General features: G+C 38.8%; 2 protein-coding genes across 2 annotated transcripts; both read left to right on the top strand.

The window, feature by feature from the left end:
- The first annotated feature begins 380 nt into the window (after positions 1–380).
- Positions 381–6,147, top strand: fam161b (FAM161 centrosomal protein B). Its single transcript, XM_062439770.1, has 9 exons — positions 381–390; positions 991–1,222; positions 1,475–1,833; positions 2,891–3,204; positions 4,960–5,078; positions 5,194–5,361; positions 5,481–5,580; positions 5,658–5,842; positions 6,066–6,147. The coding sequence occupies exons 1-9, from the start codon at positions 381–383 to the stop codon at positions 6,145–6,147; spliced, it is 1,569 nt and encodes a 522-aa protein (XP_062295754.1).
- A 2,571-nt stretch (positions 6,148–8,718) lies between these two features.
- On the top strand, positions 8,719–9,964 carry ngb (neuroglobin). The gene is made up of 4 exons (XM_062440705.1): positions 8,719–8,816; positions 9,281–9,389; positions 9,537–9,656; positions 9,812–9,964. The coding sequence occupies exons 1-4, from the start codon at positions 8,719–8,721 to the stop codon at positions 9,962–9,964; spliced, it is 480 nt and encodes a 159-aa protein (XP_062296689.1).
- Positions 9,965–14,329: the final 4,365 nt, after the last annotated feature.

Here is a 14,329-nt window from a genome sequence, read left to right as displayed (position 1 = left end):
AATAGTTATTGTGACAGTCCAAGATTTTTTATTTTTAAATATTAGGTCTCAGTTTTATAGTTATTTTTATAGTTATGTCAATAAAATAAAATGCAACAATCTGAGAAAAAAGAGTCAAGCTCTTATGTGTGTGTGTGTGACGAGAAAAGAGAGCAAGTTTACCTAAGTAATTATTTTGGCGGCCCAACAAAAAATGTCTTTCCCAAAGTTAAAACCAAACCTACGCCCCTGGATGAAGGCAGATTTTAAATCAGTCTCCTGTTGTATGCGCAAGAACAATCTTACACTGAGTCAAAATACATAAATATATACAAACCCAGACCAACAACTATACAGTATTTAAGGTGTCTGACCAAGGAGAATGTTACAATAGGTAGAATATGGCGTCATGTAAATGGAAAAAAGTAGCTAACGTAGAGAGTACTGAAAAGACATTTTGTTCATTTTCACCTGAACTGATTTGATGCACTACTATAATTTTTTGTTACAGTGTTTAATTTTTAGAAACCAATTTTATAGATTTTTATGAAACGTTTTTTTGAATTTGCAGAAAGACTTTTGTTGCAGGCATTTGCTGTTTTTAAAATTGAAACAATAGTTTGGCTGTTTGTCCTCTGTCATCTGCAAAACTGGCCTTTTATCACCATAAATACACATTCAAATTCAAAAAAACTATTATCAGTTAATTATTTTCAAGTCATTGCTAATGATTATTTTTAAAAAAGTCAAAAAACTTTAAGAGTTTCCCAGAGCCCAAAGATATGTGATTTATTCCACCAGCAGTCTTAAACCTGTGATAGAGAAAAATATTCTCATATTTTAGAAAAAAGAAACAGAAAGTTTGGCTTTCTTGCTTTATGACTTAAACTGATTCGTTTTCTATAAAACAACTAATTGATTAAGTGTCTAGCATTAAAACAACATAGAAGAAATTTTGTTTTTCAAGAACAAACATTGAAACTTTTACTTTATTCTCTCTGAATGTTTCAGTTAATATCACAGATCAGAGGAATATGTCGACGCTAGAGACCTTTCTGGAGGACGGGCTCAGATCAGAGCTGATGCTCCAGCAGCAGCTCAGTTCCTTGCGTGAGGCCCTCAAACAGCAACTGCAGGAGACAGAGAAGAGACAGAGAGAGGAACTGGAGAGGAGGATTCATCACAATACTCTCCTTTCAAAAGATGTGTCGAGTGATAACAATGAACCCATCCATCAGACCAAGTAGGTTTCCTCAATTTTCTGTTTCATGTTTAGTTATAATGATTATAAATCTGTTTTTTAAAAGACTTCTACTATTATACTACTACTATTATCTATTATTATACTATTAGGACTGAGGAGATCCACCTATACACCTGCCCTGCCATCTGACAAAGTCTCAAATCATCCCAGACAGTTAGAGAGGCCCAACTCATCTGCTCCCGCCTGGATATCTTCATCAAACTGGAGGCAATGTTCTGATGGGACCTCCAGGCCAACCAGAGCTCCACAGTGTGAACGTGCAGCTTTATTTAAATCATCACAGCAGAGGAAAGAGGCTGAAGCTGAGGCAGAGTGCCAGAAGAAGTTCTGTGCTCTTCCCGTCCCCGACCATGTCAGTCTGTCCCTCTATCAGGAGATGGTGGAGCTGAGAGAAAAAGAGAGGAAGCAAGGCCATGAGCAGAGGAAACACTTCCTGCTCTCTGTACAGAAACCTTTCAGCTTCCAGGAGAGAGAGAAGGAGAAGAGGGAAAAGCTGATAGCGATGGTTAACGAAATCTCACAGTCACAAGATCAAAAACACAAGACTGCCTCTGCTGGGAAATCTCCTCACAAAGGAGTGAAACACACAGGTGGGTTGAATGTGCGACTCTTTTGCTCCCTGAATGGATGATGAGTGGTGTTTGTGGTATATTGGCTGGAATCAGTATGAACCTTTAGAGAGGTTTCTTTTAAGATTAAGACGTTTGTGTCATTTTACAGACAGAACATACTGACAGCATGAAAGAGTATTTTTGTTTTTGGCCTGTGACCCTCTCATTCTTAGATCATCCATTCTTATAGTTTTTGAGGCCTAAATAGGTACATCTTTCCTGTACTTCACAAGATAATGATTAAAAAAAACTGCACATAATATGTACATTAGAAATTAGAGTTGCAACAATAAGTCAATGCATTGATTAGCTGTCAAATGTTAAATTAGTCGCCAGTTATCGTTGTTTAAGAAGAAAGTGTCCAACTTGTCTGATTCCAGCTTCTCAAATGTGAATATTTTTCTTGTTTCTTAAGTCCTCTATGACTGTAAATTGAATCTCTCTGGGTTGTTAAATGTTTTATTTGGCAGAAAACAAAACATTTGAGGATGTCATCTTGGGCTTTGGGAAACAGTGATTAACCATTTTTTTTGACATTTTGTGGACAAAACACCTCATCGATTAATTGAGAAAATAATTGACACATTAATCGATAATGAAAATACATTTTAATTAGTTGCAGCTCTAGTAGAAATATATATTTTCTTATTTTTTACTTGTTAATCATCTTGTGACTTTAGGGGTTCTGACCCCAGGTTGGGAACCTCAGGTATTGTCAATAAATATACAGGACGTAATGATTCACAAAACTACATAGTACCACTTACATGCCCAAAGTGTATTGAAATGAGAGGTTTGTATTGAAAGACACAATATATTTGTATTAATAAAATTATTTTTAAGTGCCATTTAAATGAAACTGTGAATAATTTTGAGGAGAAGTCCCTCATAGACATGAAACTTGATGAAGGGCCTCAGATACATTTTATAAGAGCCCACAAGCCAAATATTTGGGAAATGCTTTGGTACTTTCCACCACTGCTACTCTGTGACATGACTTCAGTTTTTATCTTACCGGACTGTAATGTTTATGCAGACCAGGAACTTAGCAGCAAAGTCCACGTTCAGAGTCAGACCACACTACACGAGAATCCCACTGCCACCGGGAGGCCGAGACTTCGCACCGCTGAGCGCTCCAAAAAGGAAAAGCTGGGATTCTTGGACGAGAAGCCAAGCTTCCAGCCCAAAATCATCCATCAGGTCCCTGACTTCAGCCGGCTGCACAAAGCCTTGCAGACAGAGGTGCTGAGAAAAACACAGATTAAAGACATGACCAAGTGTCAGCCCTTCCACCTGAGAACATCGGCACTTCCTACAAGGCAAAGTAGGCTGAGCCTCGAAAGCTCAAAGGTAAATGTTTTCTTCTCCTGAGATCTCTTGCTGTTTTCTTTGTAACGGTTATTTAAATGTATTGTTAGAGTTAATTATTTTATGTTGCTCTTATAATGAATTTCATAAGAATTGTTTTAGTTAATACTGAGGATGGTTGCTTATCTCAGTTTACATTTATTATCTTCAATTTAATGATTCAGTTATTTTATACAATTTATTTCATTTATTTAAAATCATAGTCAACAGATTTGTCAGAAGTAGTATAATATAATAAGGTGGGCAAGGAATTTAGAGTATTAACATCAATAAGTCCAAAGGATGGATGGATTCATGTTATAGTCTTCATCACTTCACTTCATCACATCATCACTGCTTGATTGAAAAAGTGTTTATTTGTGACAGATGTGACAAAGGAATTTAAGCAGGTCGGAGTTTCTTTTCTGTTTCTTTGGGAGGGATTAGTTTTATATTGACAGATTTATTACGCTGATTAAGTTTTTTTGGAAGCCTTATGCGTTTTTTTAGTTTAGACCACTCCCCTTCATCGTAATGCTATTTAAAACATCTAAAGTAGGCCCTCTTCAAGACAGGGTATTTCCCACACTTGAATGGGTGGATTTCAAACTTTCTCCTCCTCATAACAGTTTGACTTAAACCACATTTCTAAACCGCCTGTGATTTACGACCATGTAACGCTTGTTTAAATTTTGTCCCCCACGGAGCTCAAACTGTAATATTGTTTTTATGAGATTATTCACATATTTTGTAAGATTGTCGCCATACAGTATGTGTTCGTCGAAATTTGTCTGGATGGATGATTCACATGAGGGCATCAAAGAGTACAAAATAATTATAACAATAATTAAGTAAGAATAACAGTAATTTACACTAATTCAAATTAAGATGTGGTAAAATGAACTTTGTGATCAGTGAAAGTTCCTTCCTGTCTTTTCTTTATATATCCTCTGGCTCTGCCCAAAAACTGTACAATTACCAGATTTCTGTTTTACGAATCTGGGGCAGATTCTCCTGATTTGACCACTTCTACAGTATATATAACTATATTTAGCCTTGTTCCTGAGATCACAGCCCTAAAAAAAAGTGAACATATTTCATAATTACACAGTACTGAACTGTTTTACAATTAATCAATGTAAAAGTAGGGAAAGTTAGATGTATACTGTGTGGTTTCTCTGAGAAATAAATAAATATAATAAATAAAACTTGCCGACTATTATTCTGAGTAACCTTTATGTTATGACTAACTATTTCTAAAGAAGTCAGTATCTCACCAATTCGTCTTTGTCTTTTTGTCTTATTCCTGTGAATGTTGACAAAGGGTTTCATGGATTGATTGCTCTCAACACAATTTTTGCTACGTACAAAGACTGAAAATATTTATTTTAAAAAGAACAAAAGAACTCCATTATTACTCAGCATATTGGTTAGAGATTACCATGAACCCTTTGTACAATACATCAGTTTACATACAGTGTGGTTCTTCACTACTTCTCCTACAGTACATTTCAAACAAATGATTGAGACAGAAACTTGAGACTAACCCTAACCCACAAATTGATGAACAAGTTCTACCAATCTGAGTCACGTATATATTTTTGTTTTGGCTGCTTTGGTTCTTCTTTGTTTGCACCATGTTGGGTTTTATTTCTTAGTTAATTAATACAAAATGCGGACAAACAGCATATTTTGTTTTTATTTCAGATCACAAAAATGGTAACTAGTTGCACTTAGACTTTTTTTTCTCATGTACAGGTGCCAAATATAAGTAATCTTAGGAGAAGCAAGTCATTTGGGGCTTTAACATCACTTTCCACCGACACACTCCCGACATACATCACAGACGCTGCAAGAAAGCGCTGCATGGCCATCAGGTGAGTCGGATCTTACTGGCATTACTTTTAAACTAGTTTGTCGATTTTTCCTATGTACTTTCGACAGACTAAATATTTAGATCTGCTGACATACAGAATGTCTTTCTCCCTATAGAAAGTCAATGGAGATGAGGGACACTAAGAATCAAGAGAGCTCAGACTGGTTGAGAAAGTACCAACAGAGGTCTGAAGCCATGAGGAAGACAGTTGCCCTCCATGCAAAACTGCTGGACCCACACAACAGCTTGAAAGAAGTTTATAATGAAAAACTGCTACACCATCGGTGAGTGCTGGTCAAGTGAGGGCGTTCATTCTCCAATTTAGCAACCTTTGCAGCTCACATTACAACAACCACACACGCCTGCCGCAGTAACTTAAACTATAATCTTCTCTTACATGCAGGGAGTCTGACCAAAAAAGGATGAAAGAGTACATGAAAGAGTTATGGGACATGAAGGCACGAGTCAGTGAACGCCCCTATTTGTTCGAACAGGTGAAACAGGTACGTGACATAGTAAGATTAAACATTATGTCACTTCATGCCTCTCCAGTGGCATAACTTTGATTTTGTATTGCCAGAGAAATGCAAAGGCTAATGCAGAGAAGACGTACAGGAACAAGCTAAAGAAAGCCGGGATACAAGAGAAATTCGTTGAAGAAAATGGAGAAGCAGATGAAGGAGCCTCAACCTCATCCAGATCTGAAGATGATACATATGTGAATGACCACAGCAGAGAAAATGACATCCATAGCGGCTATGCAGAGTGAGAATTTATAGCAAGTTTTCTTCATACACTGTGTCCGGTAAAATTATGAATAGCACTGGTGCTGTGGAGCCAAGGACTTCATGTGGTTTGGTCGTATTACATTACATAATTTTCTGTTTACCCTGCAGTCTTTACTGAAGAAAAGACAAATACTGCAGCCAAGTAAAAGTTTGATGTAATTACAATATAGCCATTTTCTAACCCAACATGTCTGATTTAGGGAAGAAAATGTAGACGACGGGGAGAAAATTGAAGATGTGGAAGAGAAGAGCGTGAAGTCCAAAGGGGAAGAAATGCCATGATCAAAAAGGTTCAGGCGGCACTGAGTTTTTTGTGGCCTCTCCGCTAGAAAACAACACTGTCCTCAAAAATGATTCATGTCACGGCTAACTATCTGCAAAAAGCGGAGCTTGTTTAAGATGTGCAACTATAAATTAAGTAATTACAAAACATCTGGACTTCACAATAACAAATGTTAAGGATTGCAAATGGAAGAAAATATATAAAGGTTTATAGAACTGTATATGTTAATTTTATATTCTTTGAGTTTAACACTAGTGTATATTTGAAGCTGATTAAACTGAAAATAAATATGCAACTTTCGGTTTTATAACAGTTTTGCTAAGGAATATGAACACTGTAATTTGGAGGATGATGAAGACTTGAACCAGAATAAACAGTTCAGAAACAAAATGAGAACACAAGTTGAGCCCACTGTGCTGTATTTTACCCATAATGTATCCAGAAGCTTCTGATAGACATAAAAATAATTATGCTTGCGTAGTGAGACATACTATCTGCCACTGCTCTTATGTATACTTTATTTAGTTCCATTCTCAGAAAAATGTATATTTTTAATCGGACAGGTCCCGTGAGGACAGCGAGTGTCTGACATGAGCTTTTCAGAGTCGGTTGGGTTAAAGTTCCAGTTATTTCTACAGCCACATTGCCAGCTAAATAAACAGTCCTCACTGTGCATTCTGCATTCACACAGACCAGTCCAGTGGTCAGCTCAAAGCCCATAGACCCACATCAAATACACTTGTACACTGGACTTCACTGTGCGCTTGTGCTTAGAGAGCTGACTGCCAGGAATTTCAGAGATTGTTTTTTCCTGTAAACCACATAGGAATGTCTGTATATGTATACAATCATAATCAAAGGGTCATCATGAAGACCAATCAGTACATACCACATGGTTACTTTTTGTAGGCTAGTGTGTCATTTCCTGAAACTACTGAAGTCAGTTTTTGCATCAGATCCAGACATCATTAAAAAAAACATTTGTCTTAAGGCAGTGCTATTTCATTTAGTGTTATAAGTGTACTCTGCAGATAAAAGCCCATTATGTCACAATTAACAAAAAAGTGAGTGTTAAAATAAGCACATGATTAATTTTGTCATAAAAAATTCATTAAAAACAGAAAAAGCCAAAAATGTTGTCACATAGCACTTATAGATGTAATAAATAATCCCTTCCTTTAGATCTCAGACATCACATGACAAAGCTTCAAGGGCTCCATCCTGTCAGGTTGTCATGGGAACCTTGTATCTCTCCCCACTCTGCCTTGTAGTCCCTCAGGAAAACGCTGTGCACCTCTGAATTCCCCGGTGCTTGGCTAAAAACAAAACCAATCTCTCCCAACCTGTTAGATAATATCCAAGAGGGGACCCTGCTTCCATGAAATGCGCAAATGAGCCGGCGCCTGTGACATCTTTTTAAACAAACTGTAGTGCTTGAATGTGGAGGCTGAGAGAGGGTGCAAACACATCTCATTTAGATTAATGAGAGGCTGTGCGCTTGGCCGCTGAATGTTATGATCACGCTGTTTGAGGAGTGGCCCCTTCTAGCAGATGAACAATATAATTTCACTAAGGTGGCGCGTTCAGGTCTCTTATTTTTCCAGCCACTGTACAATATTAAAATTCCCACACATTTAAATGCATGGGTTGCAAATATAGGCAACCCAGGACACACCCTAGAATAGATGTTATAGGCCTCAAATGGGTCACCTGCCTTAAAACATTAACAACTGCAAAAGACGGATGTTGTGTTTTCTGGTTATTTTGTTGTTCATCTTGATTCTTTGTTTATTTGTATTCACTTGATTATGAGGTAAAAGTATGAAGGCCAAGATTTTTGTTAAGTGCAGTGTATGTTGTATGTTGTGTTTGTCCTCGTATGTTTTAGTCCTTGGTTCACCTGCAGGAGGAGCTGTGGCTCACTGCAGCCTGACTGGAGCAGAGGAGAGAGATCCCTCTTTTTCTCCTTCAGTGTCATGAATAATATCCCCAGTGCTGGAGAGAGAGCATATCAAGAGGCAAACGGGAAGGGGAGAGAGATAGCAGCCAGTGTGACAGATAAGAGTGTGGCAGAACTTGTCTCTCAGACTGCACCGTGGGCAGTGGAAAGAGAGAGCAAGTGCACCAGAGTTTCAGGCAAGGCTGCTGCCTGCACGCTCACAAACACACACACACACACACACACACACACACACACACACACACACACACACACACACACACACACACACACACACACACACACACACACACACACACACACACACACCCCTGAGCTGCACCAGAAGAAGTTCTGAGAGAAGACTGACCTCAAGAAGGTACAGTATGTTTGTGCGTCTGTAGTCAGGAAATCATATCCCCCCCTTACATCTGAAGCATTACTTGCAAATCAGCTGTGTTACACTTACTTGATGCTCCACTTTGTTTTCCAGGTGGGTTGGAAGAAGTTTCATCTGTGGATTCACTTGAATATTATGGCTTTCCGGAAACTGAGACTTCTTATCCTGTAGAGGAGTTGTGCATTTCCCCCCTCCAGAAGAACTTGTCTCACGTTTGCAGCCCACAGGAGGATGGAGAAGCTGTCAGGGAAAGACAAGGAGCTGATACGAGGCAGCTGGGAGAGCCTGGGCAAGAACAAAGTTCCTCACGGTGTGATCATGTTTTCCAGGTAATGTCCTACTCAAATAGCATGCTTCAGATTGCATAAGACACATATAACAATATATAAGAAGAAAACATTTAAGATTGTCACTCTGTGCAGTTATTCCTTCATTTACATACATCCTAACAACACTTAGAGCAGAAGTAATAGGATCTTGCTATTTTATTATGTTGTAACTTATCTTATATTTGTGATGTTATAATAAGTAACACAGGTGTGGAGAGAGAATCAAGCTAGATCCTTTGCTGCACACTCTTTCACCATGTAGGGACCGGAGGCTTGACTTGTTGCTTGGCGACCGGCTGCAATAATCCACAATTTACTTTGAGACAGCTGCTGCTAAATCAGACACTAGCAGCAGAGATTTGTAGATATATGATTTATAGATTGATTTTGTGTCTGTGTGGATGTTTGGCAACCCATGCCGTCTGTATATGCCTATAGAAAAGTGTGGTATGTGTCTATGGTAGACTGTTTGAGCTGGACCCTGCGCTCCTCAGTCTTTTCCACTACAGTACAAACTGTGGCTCCACACAAGACTGCCTCTCCAGCCCCGAGTTCCTGGAACATGTCACTAAGGTGAGTTTAATTCACCACAGTGACCACTACAAGTATACAGACATTTGAAACCCTTCTCATGCATAGTTCTGAACTCTTTGCTTGTGTATATGTGTGTCTCTGCACCTGTTTTTTTTTTTTTTTAATTGTCTGTGGACGTGATTGTAGGTGATGCTTGTAATCGATGCAGCAGTCAGCCACCTGGACGACCTTCACTCCTTAGAGGATTTTCTGCTCAACCTTGGGAGGAAGCATCAGGCAGTGGGAGTCAACACACAATCATTTGCTGTAGGAATTACATCCAATACTACAACTTTTGAGAAAATTCTCAAAAAGCAATTTCTAAAATGAATGACTTGGGAAAAAAATCTGTTGGTTTTGTGACCATATGTGCGTGCTTTCTCTGTGTGTTTGTGTACTTGTTTGTTTTGGGCTCCTTCAAGGTGGTGGGTGAGTCCCTTCTCTACATGCTGCAGTGCAGTCTGGGCCAGGCCTACACGGCGCCTCTGCGTCAAGCCTGGCTCAACATGTACAGCATTGTGGTGGCAGCCATGAGCCGAGGGTGGGCCAAGAACGGCGAGGACAAGGCTGACTGAGGCGCACAGCGGGAGCTGCAGAGCAGTTGCTGTCAAATCACTCAACGTGGTTGCCATGGAATAAGGTTGTGTAACTTGCAGCGTTGTGGCTTTGGCTGCTGTACATTTGCTCTGTGAGTGGGGTCATGTAGTGTAGCAAATGTATGGTGTGGTTACACTTTACAGTCGGATCGACCAATCACAGAGTTTATTTTCTTCGCTGTTAGCTAACAGGCAATGCTGCTGTACAGCTGTGAGGGTCTGAGCCAGCCTGCTTTGCTTCCTCTAGGTCTGGACCTGAGAAAAGGCATCAAGGAATAACTGTTGAGTCTCTGTATATAATGGCTTTGATATATCTACTCAAATGATAACAGTGACTGTAGTGGTCTTTGTGATGTATCTTAAAAGAGTTGCACAATTGTGAAACACTAGATCTTGTATTTAGGCATCACGCACTACTCAAACTGTGATGGTTACTGTGGCCAGCACTGGCAGCTCTTAATCAAACTGGAACACAGTGACACTTTACAAAACACGTTCAACGTTTTGAGACAAAGCAATGTGACTTTACAGAAGAAGATTTATTTATCACATTAGTCATAATCATGTGTTTTTTAAAATGGTAATTACACATCAGTACACCTCTTCTTGATTTTTAATAATCTTCAATAGATACTGACAAGAACTGTTATACTCTCTGATAGCTTTCTTCAGTGATCTATGACTGTTACAGCGTCCTTGTGCACCTTACTTTACATGGTGTGTGATGCTCTCCTCAGTAGAGGTTGTGAGTATTTCAATAGGCTTCATCTGACTGTTAAACTCTAACCAATAGACTGTTATGTGACCTTTAGAGTTTGGGAGTAAATGGGGTCTTTAAGGAATTACAATATCTTTGTTCCGTGGCTATTAGTTTCCAGTCATTATTGGTGTAAAGTAGTTATGTTGTACTTTAGTCTCTTATCTCAGTAATGCTTATAAACTGTGTTGTTGTGGCTACAAATGTAGTATTACCTCGGCTTTAGAGGTGGCCACAGAGCTTCTATATGAAAACTGGAAGTGAATATTTATTTTTTTGACTATGACACAAGGGAACACTTAATTTTCCTTTTAATTTATTGATGCGTTTTAATACTGTCTGCTAACACTGCCCAGTATGTGTGTATTATAATTGCTGCCATAACACTGTATTTATCATCCTCAGCTGTTATTTACATTCATGGTCATAATGCCAAGTAACTTAGCAACAGTGCGCCAAGTATTAGATAATAACACCATACAACTGTAAATCCAAGCTGCTGATATGTGGTTATCGCTTTATTCTGAGTTTACATTTATAAAGTTTATTTTTATATTCTGAAATGTGTGTGTAGTTTAAGAGCATTGATTTTCCTTCAAATGTGATGTACAGCGTATCCACCAGCTGTATTATCTTGTGTGGATTTCCAGTAAATTAACTTAAACCCAATATTTAAAACAGAATAGGTTTCATTCAATCACAAAAATATGATATGAGGTAATTTCTAAATGTGCAATCTTGACAGACAATGATAAAAGCAGAGTTTTATATGAATATATTTTATCCCTGAATGGTTTGTTCAGTCAATTCTTTCCAGCCCACAGATGTAGTGTTTGTTAAACTGACTGTGTAGGTGGTGTGTTTATAGTGTTTCTTTTCTTAGTATCAGTTCATGGCCCTATGCAGGTTGTTGTTCTCCGTGTCTCTATTTTCAATTAGCTGACAGTAGGTATTTTTTAGCAGGCATGACTGACAACTGGCTGGATGTTATCCTGTTAACCTCCAGTCCTGTACATATTGGGTGTGTCACTGTCTACCTCATCATTATCAGCTGCTATTGAACAGCCATGACTTCACCTAGTTATCCTTCAACCAAAACAAAAAACAAACAGAAAAACAACTAACCGCACATTATTAGAGTTAATGCAAGCACGCACTCTTTGTAAACTGGATTTCCATGCTACACTTTGAGAAAAAAAAACGTGTTGTGTGCTTACTTGAGACTAAATAAAGTGATCTTCTGTGGATATTTTACTGCTAAACGAGGTCAGTGTGTTTTCCTCTTGCTCTCAGATTGTTTGTCACAGACTGATAATAGTTACAACACCATTGTCAGCGTTTGAAATCAATCACACAATGCCTGATTTCCTTCCCACTGACAGCCCATCCCCTTGTGTTACATAAGCTCCAAGCGCCGAATGGCTCATCGCCCTTGGCTACAGAGACGAGGGCGACTTCAGGCACATCAGCCCACTTACTCATGCAACTGCACAATGTCACATCAAGAATATTTTCAGAGTATCATAAATTTGCCAAGAATTGCACAAATTAGCCAGTCTGTCATCACAACGTTGACTAGTTTGTTTTAATTTTCCTTAAAAAACAGGTAAAAACCTTTTTCATATATTTTCATGTGTCTCAGCTTGAATATCAGCCTGCGTGTGTCCTATAGGCCAAGCCATAGTTATGAGAGAAATGCAGAAGGGAGGGTACTTATGATGAGTTATCTGAATACACAGGGCTCTTTTTTCACATAAATACAATTTGGTTGTATCATTGTAAAAGTCACATCCATGAGCTGGCTGTCTGTTCTGCTGTTGGAGCAGTGGCTGACATGGCCTTAATCTGTCTCCCTGCACTGCCAGCAGTATCCTCACTCCCTCTGTCCCAATGAGAGTCTGCTGTATTTATGTTGTCTCCATGCTCCATGTCTCGGTTCAGCCTACAGAAAAGTACTGAGCCAGAGTTGTCTAGTCACTGGACTTCAAGGAGACACTGATACAACCCCTCTAAGGTCACCAATCACCAAAGCTACAATTAGAACTGCAATTTTGGTAGTAGCTTTTCCTTGTGCAAATTTGTAATTGGTCCCTACTGATTCCGTGTATTAATTTATAATTGGTCCCTACAGCTTTACAGTCATACCTTGCAGAGCACAAGGATTTGCTCTGAAGGCTGTCGTCTGGAGAGGAGTCTGAGAAAGGACAACATACATTATTTTTAGAAAGTCTGCAATGTGTTTTGGAATGAAAGGATATTGAACGTTGTCATGGCAACTGTTAAGTGATGGTCCAGAGTCGTGTGCATGTATGTATGTGTTTGTGTGCGCACGCACACACGTTTGTTTTTGATGAAGGAGGAAATCAAGGCATTGCTCAATCACTCACTCATGTTAAATCAGTCGACTCCTCGACTGGTCAGTCGAGGAGTCGACTGACCAGGCGTGCAGGCTCAGGATAATGAGGTTCACTCTGATGGCCCTCAAGGAGCTGAAGCCTGCAACACAAGCCCACCAGCTCAGACAGCAAAGCAAAAACCACAACACTGGAAATGCGCTGTCTGTCAGCAGCTGCAAAACAGTTATAACACACATGAAGTACAACTAGTGAAAAGAAACAGCAGGTGCTATATAATTGTAAATTATTATTATGAAAAGACGAAAACAAACAATGTGCTAGTCTCTCATGAGTTCCTTCTGAATACATAATCTTCAATAACAAGTCACAAGTCAAGTTTCAAATAAATTTTAAAAAATACTCAGTAATTGTCTAAAACAACTGGGAACTGTAGTTTTTAGCAAACATTATTTAAAACACATAAATAGCGTGTTTGTTGAGGACTATTTTCTGATGTGGATTAATACACATCTGATGCTTTAGTAAGCAGGATATTTACAGCAGCCGGATGGTGTTTGCTGGATTGACTACAGTGGATGTGCTCATAGCAATGCGGAAAATGTCAGTTGTTGACAATAAGCAAACTATAGACTTATGTAACAGATGCTAAAATCTGATGAATTAACGACATTTTGCAAATTCTTCAGACAGATTGATCAGTGTGAGCAGAAACAAAATAGCCAATTAAATCCATTGACAATGACAGCTGATTTCTAATGGTGAGATTTTTGGCTGTCCAAAAGTGACATTAACGTTATTGAGTTTTGGAGTAGCCATGGTTACATGACCTGAAATTACCTGGTGTGCTGCACTAGATGCCTTATCTTCACACGTTTTAGATATAATGAGGAAAGCAAACCATATGTGACACTTTTTATGATCTAATAGGGTAATTCCCTTGTGACACATTTTCTACCACGTCGATAAAACAATGTCCCAACGTCCACTTATAGCTGCTCTGGAGCTTCAGATCTTATCACATGACCTTCTTCAGCAGATGATATTTCAGGTTGAGATCATGTAATACAATAGAAACCTTGAGAACAGCTACTTAATGCTGGTGGTCAGTTTATTTAGTCGACTACTGCTTTCAAGGTCAAGGATAAATTGCAATTTCCCACCAAAACTTTTGCTCCAGTCTGGATTTCACCATAAAATATCTCACCTTTGACATAATGACAACAGAATGTG

This window comes from Scomber scombrus, chromosome 19 (genome assembly GCF_963691925.1).
Source record: "Scomber scombrus chromosome 19, fScoSco1.1, whole genome shotgun sequence".
Taxonomy (NCBI): Eukaryota; Metazoa; Chordata; class Actinopteri; order Scombriformes; family Scombridae; genus Scomber; species Scomber scombrus.
This window is presented reverse-complemented; position numbering and strand designations above follow the sequence as displayed.

What these genes read in the sequence shown, in the direction of transcription:
- fam161b (XM_062439770.1), top strand. An exon ending in GAACCCATCCATCAGACCAA is followed by an intron (nt 1,223 to 1,474) that starts GTAGGTTTCCTC and finishes TGGGACCTCCAG; the next exon opens with GCCAACCAGAGCTCCACAGT. An exon ending in GAAAAACTGCTACACCATCG is followed by an intron (nt 5,362 to 5,480) that starts GTGAGTGCTGGT and finishes TCTTACATGCAG; the next exon opens with GGAGTCTGACCAAAAAAGGA.
- ngb (XM_062440705.1), top strand. Translation starts at nt 8,719, where the DNA reads ATGGAGAAGCTGTCAGGGAAAGACAAGGAGCTGATACGAGGCAGCTGG. An exon ending in GGTGTGATCATGTTTTCCAG is followed by an intron (nt 8,817 to 9,280) that starts GTAATGTCCTAC and finishes TGTCTATGGTAG; the next exon opens with ACTGTTTGAGCTGGACCCTG. An exon ending in TCCTGGAACATGTCACTAAG is followed by an intron (nt 9,390 to 9,536) that starts GTGAGTTTAATT and finishes ACGTGATTGTAG; the next exon opens with GTGATGCTTGTAATCGATGC.